At 38.2% G+C, this 13091-nt stretch overlaps 1 protein-coding gene across 3 annotated transcripts in view; it reads right to left on the bottom strand.

Annotated features, from left to right (window-relative positions):
- Positions 1 to 13091, bottom strand: part of RBPMS (RNA binding protein, mRNA processing factor) — a 171206-nt gene that overhangs the window by 92623 nt on the left and 65492 nt on the right. For all 3 annotated transcript variants that reach the window (XR_002828600.1, XR_001347653.2, XM_006086180.3), the window contains exons 2-4: positions 6246 to 6323; positions 3000 to 3038; positions 1795 to 1857 (exon numbers count right to left, since the gene is read on the bottom strand). Coding sequence is in view for 1 of the 3 variants with exons in the window: in XM_006086180.3 (XP_006086242.1) it covers positions 1795 to 1857; positions 3000 to 3038; positions 6246 to 6323 (180 nt within the window). In the remaining 2 variants the exon portion in view is untranslated. The remainder of the gene's footprint in view (positions 1 to 1794; positions 1858 to 2999; positions 3039 to 6245; positions 6324 to 13091) is intronic.

The raw sequence follows: 13091 nt of genomic DNA, 5'->3' as shown, positions 1-13091 counted from the left end.
CTGGTGGTCAGTGCACATCATAGTGCCGTTCGGTTGATTTGCATATTAGGCTTTTATTATATAAGATAAGAACAATGAAAAGAACCTGGTAAAAATGTGATCTAACATAACTTTGAAGGACCTAAAATATTTCTGAATTTAGAAAGATGTCACCTGGTTAGAATGAAAGAAAACACTGCTTAAATAGAAACTGTGGTTTAATTTTTGAGTTTAAAATTTCTTTTTATGAGAAAATTCTGGTTGCATCTATGTAATACAAAAATCATGAAATAATTTTTAAGTAAAAATATTCAGCTATACGCTTTGCTTTAGTGTGTACCACTGGTAATCAATAAATAATTGGTTTACATTTTGTTCTGCAGGAGAGGACAGGGTAAGTGCGCAGTTGTTTTAACCAGAAGGTCATTTATCCAGATCCAGAAAAATTCTAAGCTCTTTGGAACTCTTGGATTCCGAAGACATTCCTGTATGTTTTCATGAAAATCCAACAATAACAAGCAAATTATTTCTTCTGGGAATGTATTAATTTTTTCCCAAAGCACAAAACCTCTGAAGATTGTGTCACAATGACACCGTTATGTTGACCCCTTTCTCTTGGGCCAGCAAATCAATGGGACATCGGGTCTTTTCTACAGCCCCTCCTCAGTATGGTTTGTCTTAGCATCAAGGAGCTCAGAAGAGCAACCGGCAGGGGTATTGGTCTAGTCTAGTGGTCGGCAAACTCATTAGTCAACAGAGCCAAATATCAACAGTACAACGATTGAAATTTCTTTTGAGAGCCAAATTTTTTAAACTTAAACTATATAGGTAGGTATATTGTTATTAACTTAATTAGGGTACTCCTAAGGCTTAGGAAGAGCCACACTAAGAGCCGCATGTGGCTCGCGAGCCACAGTTTGCCGACCACGGGTCTAGTCTAAAGCAACACAAAGGCCAGTGATAAGCTCACAGAAGCTTTCACCATCACACCCAGAGTACAACTAGTTAAGTTACTACTTTCCTTTCAAGAAGCACCCTAGATACTTTTGGCCACATTAATCAACCCTCATCCACAGCTGCTTAGGCCAACTGCCTGGAGCAGGATGGAGCCAAGCTTTTCACTGAGACTCCTCACCTGAGGGTCTGCTCTCAGCATCTGGACTAAATTAAATTGGCTTCTTTCCACATTCTCTCAGCTTGGTTCCCTTAAGTTGTTTTGTTTTTCAACATACCAAAGGGGGAAAGTATTTACCAAGGTAAAACTGGTAAACACTTCATAACATATGGCAGACAAGACACCTAACAAACCAAATACAGCTATGTCTATTCAATCACAGTTTATTCTCACTTATATCCCAATGCAGCATGTCTTTCAGGAAAGCCATAGATGCAAGTTTTTAATCAGTCAGGATAATGACAATGACCTGTTTAAAAACAAAAAGCCACATACCTAAAATAAAACCTCATGAAATAAGAAAAGCCAAGTTTTTTTTATGTTTTCTTGGCTTAGGCTTACCTTTGAGAGCACAGTGATGGCCAAACTAAGCTGTACACCACCATGGGGTATGACTGGGCTGAACTAAAATAAGACATTATCAGGTATTTTGAGCCTTATAGCAAAAGCTAGAGAAGAGCAAATTACTGAATAGTTTGCACATCTGACCACAATTCTAGGAAAAAAAATCTCTTTAGAGGGCTCATCAAATTGAGGAATCCTTTCCTGTTGGATTATGAAGTCATATTCCTTCCATTTGAGGTTCCGCTATTTCCCACCACCTCATATGGAAACCCCCCAATGATTACACAAGTACTCACATTCAAAGCATTCTTCGCAGCTTCTGCTTCTGAGCGACTGTCAAAACTCACAAAACCTACGGGCTGAGGAAAGAAAAAGAAATATGAGGGGGGGAAAAAATCAGGGGATATCTATTTTTCTGGGTCAGAGGTGATGTCAAAGTGAAGAGTTAAGATAAAGAAATGACCACAGGCATTTGTGTAGAAATAAGAAAGCCAGTCCAGAAGAATCATGACTCAGTGGTTTAGCTAAATTTCTAACATGAATCAAAGGGATTGTGAGTGTGGTTCTTCAAGGGCATATAGCTGGGGTGTTAGAGAATCATAAAATAATCTAGAAGGGGTTGGAAGGTGAGCAGCAGTGAACAAGGGAATAGAGGAAAACTTGGGTCAAGAGACTCTACTTTTCTAAATTAATTCAATGCCCCTCAGTTTCTTCATCTTTTTAAGTAGAAAGAGAACCGAATCACCTTCTGGTACACAATCAGTGCAGACTACAATGACACAATGATAAAAGCCCGTACTCTCACTGCATGATCAAAATTACAGATGAACATTTTCATCGCAAATCCCATAATGTTCCAACTAAAGAGAAAGGGGTCATAATCCCTTTGGACTCAGTATCTTTTAGTCCAAAAGGATACTTGCAACATAGCTTATTCCTGATGAACCAGAGAAAACCCCACTGAGTGTCAAAAAGTGATTGGGAGGTGAGCATGCTGAGTGTTCAGCATTAGAGGGGAAAAGCATACAGCTGAAAAATTTAAGAAGTTTGCAGGAACTACCAGGGTTACTGATTACCACCTCCATTCGGGGTTTGAGAGAGAACATGATTCTTCATCACCAGATACTCATACCGATTGTGAAAGGCTGCCTGTTTAACCTTATTAAAAAAACACACACACAAACAGGAAAGAATTGGGAATAAAAGTGAATTTGGATAATAATTACTTTTGAATATACAAATAAACCCCAATATACCTATGCTGGATGCGTTACATTTGTCTTCCTTGGGGTTAGTCCCAGGCATCCTAGCTGGAGACTATGGAATTACAAGCCATTTTCCTGTGCTAATTCCTAACCAATCTCACCCTATCTTTTAAAGCTACAACAAAATAAAATCCTAATGGGAATAAAGAATGTTGAGCCCTAGCAACATTCCTGAAGAAAGTCAATTCAAACTTATTGTAGAAGTGATCATTAATATGCAAGTTTAAAATGCTTACCTGCTTAGATGTGAGCTTTATAAGAGAACCCTCATAGCCCTGAAAATAAAAAAGAACCACATTTAGACAAAAAAAAGAAAGAAAGGGGGGGATTATAATAGCATCTTCTCAAGTAAAAATAAGTTCTTAATCCTTTATGACTATTGACTACCTCTTTCACAAATGCCTTTTAAATTAACCAGGAAAGCAAATTGTACACAGGCACACATGCACACACCCATGTGTACATATGTCTGTTTGCAGACTTGGGGCCTAATAAAAACCAAACCCTGAAATTCATGCATTTTTATGTTTCTTTCACTTTTTTTCATGAAATTATGCAATGGCAGGAAAATTGGTGTCTGTGTACAACAGATCTCTTTGTTTTATAGAACTAGGAGATTGAAGGAGGTAAATTTAATAAGATAGGACGGTAAGAGTATGTGATAACTTGGTCATGTATTTGCTATAAAATAACAATAATGAAACATTAAGAATGTACTATATTTTGGTGATCACTTTGTAAGTTATATAAATATCTAATCAACATGGCTGTACACCTGAAACTAATATAATATTGTATATCAACTCTAATTGAAAAATAAAAAATTATTTTTTTTTTAAAAAAAGAATGCACTGGGTAGAACCTATTCGTCAAAATTTCAAAACTGCCAGGAAAGGTGAAGCAGGTAGTGATGCTAAATTTTGTTGAGGTTTTTTAAATTTCTTTTTCAGTTCTTTTGCTTATTTATTGAATCAGCCAATTTTCATGTTGGTATTCTGACTGGGACATACAAAAATGCCCTACTGGGTTTTTACTTGAGTTCATCTTCAAAGAAGATAGAAACACTCCCTTTCAAAACCTCCTTTCACCCCTCCCTGGCTTCTCAGGATAAGGACAACAAAGTGTGTTTATTTCTGAAAATAATCAATAGCGGGTGGCTTGCACTGATGGATGACACAGACAGGGAAAAACACCACTTGACATGATTGACCACCGCACATATCAGTGTAGAGACAGATTTGCAGACCAGTGTCAACCTTCAGGGACTTTAATTAAAAGAGGGTTGTTAGGAATGTAGCAGGGTCCTGACTTTAGGGAAGCATTTCTGGGTAGAATGTTGGGATTGATTCATCCTCATATTTTCCCAGCATAGAACTATGTGACCAATTAGCTACTGTAAACATTTTACCTCAAAGGCCTTGAGCTCTTCTGGATAAAGAGGTCATGATTCACAGCCCTGCCTCTTCCCTTTTCAAGGTGCTTTCTCTGAAAAACCCAGAGGTTTAAACACCCTGAAGGCCTCAGCGGCAAAGGACAAATGAATATTTCACTCAAGTACAAACCACTGGCAGGACTATACTGTGCTCTCAAGTCACAAGAAGAGAATTAGTACCACACAGTAGTTCAGAGCAAGGACGGCAGTCAGACTGCTTGGGTTCGAATCCTGGCCCTGTCATTTACTGTGTGTGTAAACTTGAGCAAAATTTATTCAACTGCTCAAAGTTTCATTTTCCTCATTTGAATAAATGAGGCCAACCCACTTTAAAGGATTATGATGAGAATTAAATGAGATAATTCATATAAGGGGCTTGCTAGATGAATGTCTCTCTCCAGGTACATAAACACAATAGTATTTTGTCCATTAAGAAGACCAATTAGCTTAAAATGTCCTCATCCTACAAAAGGGATAGTAAAAATTGCAAGCCTGCAGAAGAAAGTCAGGAAATTCTATCAAGTTGGCACTCTCTTCCCACATCTTCTCTTTCTTTCCCACTTCCTCTCAGTTAACCTCACGTCTAAGCTTTCTGTTTCTTCTGACCTGTCAACATTTATTACTGCATTAAGACAGTGATTTTTAACTGGTGTTGTAAGAATTTTTAAAACATGTAATACCTGACTATTTAGTCAGGAGCACTAACCTCTTTTCCCTTAGATTGTAAAAAAAAAAAAAAAAAAAGACAACAGCCAAAACAACAATAGCTTCCTGGTGTTAATAAATAAAAATTATACCTATTTTTTTGTCAGATCGGCAAAAAATATTTTTTTTGGTGTGCCGCAGAATTTTAGTAATTAGTTTACGTGTGCCATGAGATGAAAAAGGCAGAAAATCGCTGCATTAAGGGATATCTGTCAGAATGGAATTATGTCATTGTATGATGCCTTCTTGGCATATAAGCTAGACTCTATTTTATCTTTGTTGGTTTTAACTGGCTGCCCTCTTGATCCTCTCTCTTCCTTTCCTACACAGCTGTTTTCAGCTGTTACATCCTGTTCCCTCTCCCTAAAATAACTAGATACGTTTCCTCAACCTGTCTTGGCTGGACTCCTGCTTCAAGTGGGATGGATCTTTAACCAAAAATCAAGACGGTCCATTGCCTAATCATAAGTATGGCCCCAGCTGGCATCACTGGCTGACATGTCAGCAACAACCAGCTCAGACACAAGCCCTGAGTTTATCATGACTTCCAGGTTCACTCCTTGAGGGCCAAGGCCTCCAGCCCACAATTTGCCCAGTCCAGCCTTCTCCAATCCTCCACAGGCTAACCTTCAAGGTTTTGCCTAGGTAACATGGTTATTTCAGCTTTAGTCTGACTTCCTGTTAAGTTTTCAATTCCAGATTCATTCAGTATCTCCAAAGTAGTAATATCTCAATAGCCACACTGCATTAAATATTTCATGAAGCACCAGGAAAGCTTCCCCTTATGCCAAGCAACACTTTACAATATTGTTTTTACTTTATTTGCAACTTAGGATATTTTTCTCATGAAACAAATATGGTATTAGATTCCTAGTCTAATTCATAAAAGCCTAGTTCTGCCTCCAAAGACTAGTACTAATAGAACTAGTTTGAACTAATTTCAACTAATAATCTCCTAGGGATAGGGCTTGATTTATATTATTGCATTTGAAATATAAATACATAATGAGCAATTGGTAATATTTTTGGTGATCTGTACCTAGAAAAACATCCCCAATTGCCAGAGGACACTAAGGCTGTTATACGTGGAAGAGACAGATACATGTCCACATCAGTTAATAGAAGATACTTGTCTCGATTAGCTATTAGAAGGACAAAAGGCCATTTCCATCTTTTGTAAGTAACACTGTAAGGTAGGGTTGAGTTGTTAAATTCCCATTGCTTATTAACCTTTTAAAAATATCACTTTATAGGGTACTTTCTCAAGCATTTCATTTCTTCCTCCAAAAAGACACCATGAAGCTTTCTGTTTCCTTTTACAATTTCTGAAAGATAGAAAAGGTACCTTAAATGGTCTGAAAAGCAGATAGAGCTCCCGAGGTTTGATGTCCAGGGGCAGACCACTGACAAATAGGGTCCGGACCTGGAAAAGAAATATGAGAAGTGATCAACGGAGTGGAATCCAGATAATAGCTCTCACTTGAAACTTCAAAAACACATTTTTTCAAATATTCCGTGAATCCTACCTAATTCGTGTTCTTTCAATGACATAAGAGTACTCTAATGTTAAGACGCCATTAAGTCAACTCTTCTATGTTGATTATTCAAAGTGAACCACCTATAGCTGATTTAAATTCATAAATTGACTTCCTTCCCAACTAGCAATTGCCTGGTCCTAAAAATGTGAGGGGAAGAGAGGGTCCATATAATTCAAGTGTTAGCTTTAAAAAATGTCATGAAGACAGAAAATCTACCATTCCACTGCTCTAGTCAAATGAACATAGAATGTGGTTCAAAAATAAAATCAACACAACTTTTGCTTCCCTCATCTGCATTGATAATTACAGTAATTTTGATAAATGGGAAAGCTTATCAAACAATTCAAACACATCTAAACAGTAGCCAGAATGCTTAACTCTCCATCTTCCCAGTTCCAAGACAGAAGGACAGACCTCACTGATCTACACCTATAAGGCCTAGGGTACAAACTCCGTGCTTAATGTCAGCTAAAATACAGCTCACAGATGACACACTTCCAGCTGGGAGGATCGGAGAAAACACGTTCGCATCTGAGTGGGAACTTGGAGGATAGGTAGGATTTTTCCACACAGATATAAAAGGTGAGATGGAATGGTGCAGAGGAAAGCACTAACCAAGGCAATAAAGAGGAGATAGCACAGTGCATTCTGGAAGATAGGTGGGAAAAATTGAACAGGTAGGATCAAACCCCAGGGGACATTAAAAGTCACTGGCTCAGAAATTTGGTCTTCAATCAGTTGGCAAGGAGTAACCACTGAATTATCACCACCACTACATTTTGTTTCTACTCATTTACTTTAGTGGGTTTTGTGTGCCTTTAGTCCCTCTATCCCAGCTCTACTGAAAGGTAACTGATACATAACACTGCATAAGCTTAAGATGTACATGTTAATTTGCTATACTTATATACTGCAAAATGATTATCACACCATTAGCTAAAGCCTCCGTTCACATCATATAATTACTATTTCTTTTTTTGTGGCGAAAACATTTAATATCTTACTCTCAGCAACTTTTAAGTATATAATACAGCATTGTTAATTATAATCACAATGCTATGCATTAGATTCCCAAAACTTATTCAACTTCTAACTGAAAGTTTGTGCCCTTTGCTGAACATCTATCTCTCTATTTCCCTCATCGCCCCCTCCCCCAGCCCCTGATAACCACCATTCTACTTTCTGTTTCTATGGGTTTGGCTTCACCCCATATTTTCTATTCTTCTTCTCTACTCAGGCTGATACAATATGATTGAGGTCCTCATTAGAAATCATATTGCTACTTAAAAATTCAATGCTCAATTGTTAACATGTATAAATGTGAGTCACTCCCCCCCTCCCCCCCGATATATTTTCTAGAATCCTAACACTCTCCATTAGCTCTGGTTGTAAAGTGCAAATCAGCAAGCAAGATCGTCTCACTGATCCAGCACAGTACATGGCAAAATGGCATGCCACCCCTCGTACGCTGCTGGTGGGAATGCAGACTGGTGCAGCCACTGTGGAAAACAATATGGAGTTTCCTCAAAAAACTACAAATGCCTTTTGACCCAGTAATCCCACTTCTAGGAATATATCCCAAGAAATCAGAAACACCAATCAGAAAGAATATATGCACCCCTATGTTCATAGCAACACAATTTACAATAGCTAAGATTTGGAAAGAGTCTAAGTGCCCATCAGCAGATGAGTGGATTAAAAACCTGTGGTACATCTACACAATGGAATACTACACTGCCGTAAAAAGAAAGGAACTCCTACCATTTGCAACAGCATGGATGGACCCGAAGAGCATTATGCTAAGCGAAATAAGCCTACCGGAGAAAGATAAATATCACATGATCTCACTCATTTGTGGAAGATAATGAACAACATAAACTGATGAACAAAAATAGATCCAGAGACATAGAAGCATTGAACAGACCATCAAACCTCAGAGGGAAGGCAGGGGAGGGTGGGAAGGGGAATTAGAGATCAACCAAAGGACTTGTATGCATGCATATAAGCATAACCAATGGACACAGACATTAGGGGGTGAGGGCCTGTGCTGAGGGACAGGAGCAGTGGGGAGAGGTCAATGGGGGAAAAAAAGGAGACATATGTAATACTTTCAACAATAAAGAATTTTAAAAAATATATCATGCTGCTTGCATGTAAGGGTTTAAGAACCACTGTGGTGATATAAACAGCTCCACTATCATGAATCCTTTACTTTACTACTAGTGGCCCAGTGCACAAATTTGTGCACGGGTGGGGTCCAGCCAGCCTGCCCCATAAGGCCGATCAGGTGGGCTGGCCAGGGGGAGGGGCCACAGGCAGCTGGCCAGCCCCACCCCCTAGTCAAACTCCCGGTCAAGGGGACAATTTGCACATTAGCTTTTTATTATACAGGATTTCCTTATTCATTCATATTTTAGACAGCTTTGAGGTTCAACTGATAAATAATAAACTGTACATCTTGTTTATAATTTTATAAAATTTGATATATGTATAACCTATAAAACCATCAGACTAAGATAATGAACATATCTATCACCTCCAAGTTTCCTCATGCCCTTTAATCTTCCTTCCATCTGTCTTACCATCTGCCTTCACAACAGTATGTATGTTCTCAAGTTTTACACAAATTGAGGCATAAAGTATGTATACTTTTTGTCTGACTTCTTTCCCTGTAGCATAATTACTTTGAGATCCATTCACATTGTTACATCAGTATCAATATTTTACGTCTTTTTATTACTGAGTAGTATTCTGTTGTGTGGATATATTACAGTTTGTTTACCCATTCACTTGTAGATGAAACACTGGTTTGGGGCTTTTACAAATAAAATGCTATGAACATTCAGCTCGGCCGGTGTGGCTCGGTGTATGAGTGTCATGAACCAGGAGGTCATGGTTCCATTCCCAATCAGAGCACATGCCCACGTTGCAGGCTTGATACCTGGTAGGGAATGTGCAGGAGGCAGCTGATTTGATGATTCTCTCATCATTCATGTTTCTATATCTCTCTCCCTCTCTGAAATCAATAAAAACAAACATATTTTTAAAATGCTATGAACATAGCAGCACAATTCACCATAGCTAAGATCTGGAAACAGCCTAAGTGCCCATCAGTAGATGAATGGATTAGAAAACTGTGGTACATCTACACGATGGAATACTATGCTGCTGTAAAAAAGAAGGAACTCTTACCATTTGCAACAGCATGGATGGAACTGGAGAGCATTATGCTAAGTGAAATAAGCCAGTCAATGAAGGAAAAATACCACATGATCTCACCCATTTATGGATAATAAAGACCATAATAAACTTTTGAACAAAAATAGATACAGAGGCAGAGCTGCCTCGAACAGACTGTCGAACTACAGCGGGAAGGCCGGGGAGGGTTGGGGGACAGGAGTGGGGGGGGTAAGAGATCAACCGAAGGATTTGTATGCATGCATATAAGCATAACCAATGGACATAAGACACTGGGGGCTAGGGGAGGCTGGGGGATTGTCAAGGGCGGGGGAAAAATAAAAGAGACATATGCAGGAGGCAGCTGATTTGATGATTCTCTCTCATCATTCATGTTTCTATATCTCTCTCCCTCTCTGAAATCAATAAAAACAAACATATTTTAAAAATGCTATGAACATTCACACATCAATCTGTACAAATCTTGTATGGACATATATTTTTCTTTTTTCTTGGGTAAATACCTGGGAGTGGAATAGCTGGATGATGTGGTAGATATATGCTTAACTTCTTAGAAAATTGCCTTCAGTTCCTTGCTCAGAACATGATAAATGTTCTGGTACCTCAAACAAATGTGTTTTCTGTTGCTATTGGATGGAGTGTTTTATAAATGTCAATTAGGTCAAGTTTGTTGTTCAAAATATCTTTTGCTTCCCCTCTTCTCCCCTAAATTGGCCAGTGATTTCCAAGGCACATAATTTTTTTGTAATAATTATTTATGTATTTTTAGAAAGAGGGTGGGGGGGTACATTAAGGTTCATCTACATCCATAAAATGTAATATGCAAACATTGTTTTTATTCTGTAAATAAACAGCCAACACATGTATTTGGAGAGGGGGAAAATGCCTTGTAGGATATATATACACCAACATGTTTATATTTACAGGTATATGGTTTAGCACTGATAAAGTGATTTTAATGGTTATTATTATTGTTTTTTCTATCTTTCTATAGTAAGCATATATTAGATACTTTTTGTTGTTGTTAACACTCACCCAAGGATATTTTCCCATTTATTTTTTTAAGAGTGCAAGGGAGGGGGAGAAACATAGATGTGAGAGACACACATCGATTGGTTGCCTCCCGCACATGCCCCAACCAGGGCTGGGGATCAAGCCTGCAACAGAGGTACATGCCCTTGACCAGAATTGAACCTGGGACCCTTCAGTCTGTGGGCCAACACTCTATCTTCTGAGCCAAAGCAGCCTGGGCAAGAATTGTCTAATTTTAATAAATACTTTGCTTTCTTGAGGAAACTATAAATGATGCCAACATTTATAATAAAAGTTGTCAGGTTATGGAAAAAACTTTTCTTATGTAAATCTTTCAGAAATAGAAGAGATTCTTATTTTAGTGTCTCAACAGGAAACTGTTATGCAGGGGCGGGGGACTGTTAGGGAGATGTTTGCCACTTATAGATGACAAGAGGCTCAAAACAACTCTGTTTTGTTCATCAAATTATAGGCAACTAAGATGTCTGACACTTTATTTACACATGGAAACAACTTAAATTTCTTAGAATCTAGTGAAGCTCAACATTTTCTCAGGAACCTGCCAGCGTATGTCACTTCTCACTGAAGGGATATTCTCTCCTTTGATCGAACAGATATACTGACTAGGAGAAATAATTTTTAAACATTTACATTATGAGATATGAGTACAATTAAAGGTCACTTAAATCCAAATGCTTGGAATCCATGTGCTTGGAATTCTTTCTGGACTTCTTTAGATTTGTAAAGTTCATTAAGCAAGTTTTTTAAAGAAAGTCATGTGTAATGAGTTGGAAAATAACTCTTCTTGAGCATGTAATTCATGCTTTTCTATAAGTTCTAGGTAATTGGGACCTAGAATCCTGGGTATATTTGAAACATTTCAGTTTCCTTTTCTTTTCACCACCACACTTTTTATCTGAGCCATTGAATAACAAAGCACTCGGGGTTTTGTCTGTGCTGTGTCTATGGAATCACAAAAGTAAGACATGGTTCCTGACAGTCAGGGAAGGAAGCAGAACATGCAAATGACCTCCGTAATAACAGAAGGCTTAACTCATTCACAAAGTAACCCATTAGAACCCAAACAGTGAGGTAAAAACTTAAGAAACATGTATATCCATGATTAAATACTCAGAAAAAATCCCCCCTCCCCAAAATAGCAAATGAAAGATGCCAAATGAACTTTGCGGCAGGTCAATAATTCTCCAGGGCAGCCTTTAATTTACCAGCAGTGTCTAAGGATGTAGATGTGCCTGGCACTATGCCTTTAGCATCACAGATGTTTACTTTATCAGACACATGGGGAAACACATTTCTTAGTCAAGGACACAACATGCCTCAGAGAAGTTTAAGACATGAAGCTGCTGACAGCTCTATTCCAAAGGGACCTAATGAATTCAGTGGATGTACCTCCAACTTCATTTTTATCCCAACAGGAAAGAAGAACAAATGCTAGAAGTGGACCTGTGCAGAACAGTAAGAGCAAGAGCCTTCTTGGCTCAGCTCTATGTATCATTCCTACAGAGGCCACAGTTACATTTTGTGTTCTTAAATGGCACTGCCAGCTCCCAGTGGGAAAGACAAGCCACATTTCAGTGACTGACTTCTAATTTAATAAACTCTAATTCAGTAAGTAAAGTCATTGTGTCAGTCTTAAGCTTTCCTGGATAGAAAGGCCAAAACAGGCCTTGAAATGGAAAGGCCCTACCTTTAATAAATAACAGGCATGATCTCTTAAGTAATCTAAACATTAAAGTTAAAACCAACAGACAATGCTTATTAATTTCAGTACATTGCAGAAAATAATCATGCACTTTTCAGTAAGCAGCCACATCTTTTTACTTGTTTAGAAAAAGGTCTTAGGGATCATCCTCTATCTGCTCTGAACTTACCTCTTGAGGTTCCTCTTAAATTCATAGGATGAGGAAAGGCAATTTCTCATTTTCTTCTAATGACTTGTGAATAAGTGCGTATAGCTACTCATTTGAAACATTCTAATGAGTAAAGCCCATGGGTTTGTGCTCCTATAGCCTTCTATCCTCTGCAAACTTTCCATCTACCCACCTTTTTAAACATATAACTACAGACTCCAAAAGAAGCTTTCGAATGTGCTGTGTGTTTAAAGCATTCTTTTGGAGTAATCATTCTTTATAACACACAAGTGGACTCACAGATAAGAACTTTCAAAGCACATTTTAGAACTTGAAGGCTTTTTTGCAGTGGGTAGCAAAGTCCCAGGCCCAGAGTGTATGCTGTATAAATATCTCTTGCATTTATTTAGAAATCTACAGAACGTTGTGTATTCATGGGACACAGTAAGTGCTTACTTTTCGACACCTCTGGTGACTGACTACATGGCAAACAAAATGAGGTGATCACATTTCCTATCACAATCATATCAGTGCAGTTACCACAATATCAAA

Source organism: Myotis lucifugus, unplaced genomic scaffold (genome assembly GCF_000147115.1).
Source record: "Myotis lucifugus unplaced genomic scaffold, Myoluc2.0 scaffold_26, whole genome shotgun sequence".
Lineage (NCBI taxonomy): Eukaryota > Metazoa > Chordata > Mammalia > Chiroptera > Vespertilionidae > Myotis > Myotis lucifugus.
The sequence above is the reverse complement of the archived record's forward strand: the minus strand, read 5'-3'. Positions and strand labels throughout refer to the sequence as shown.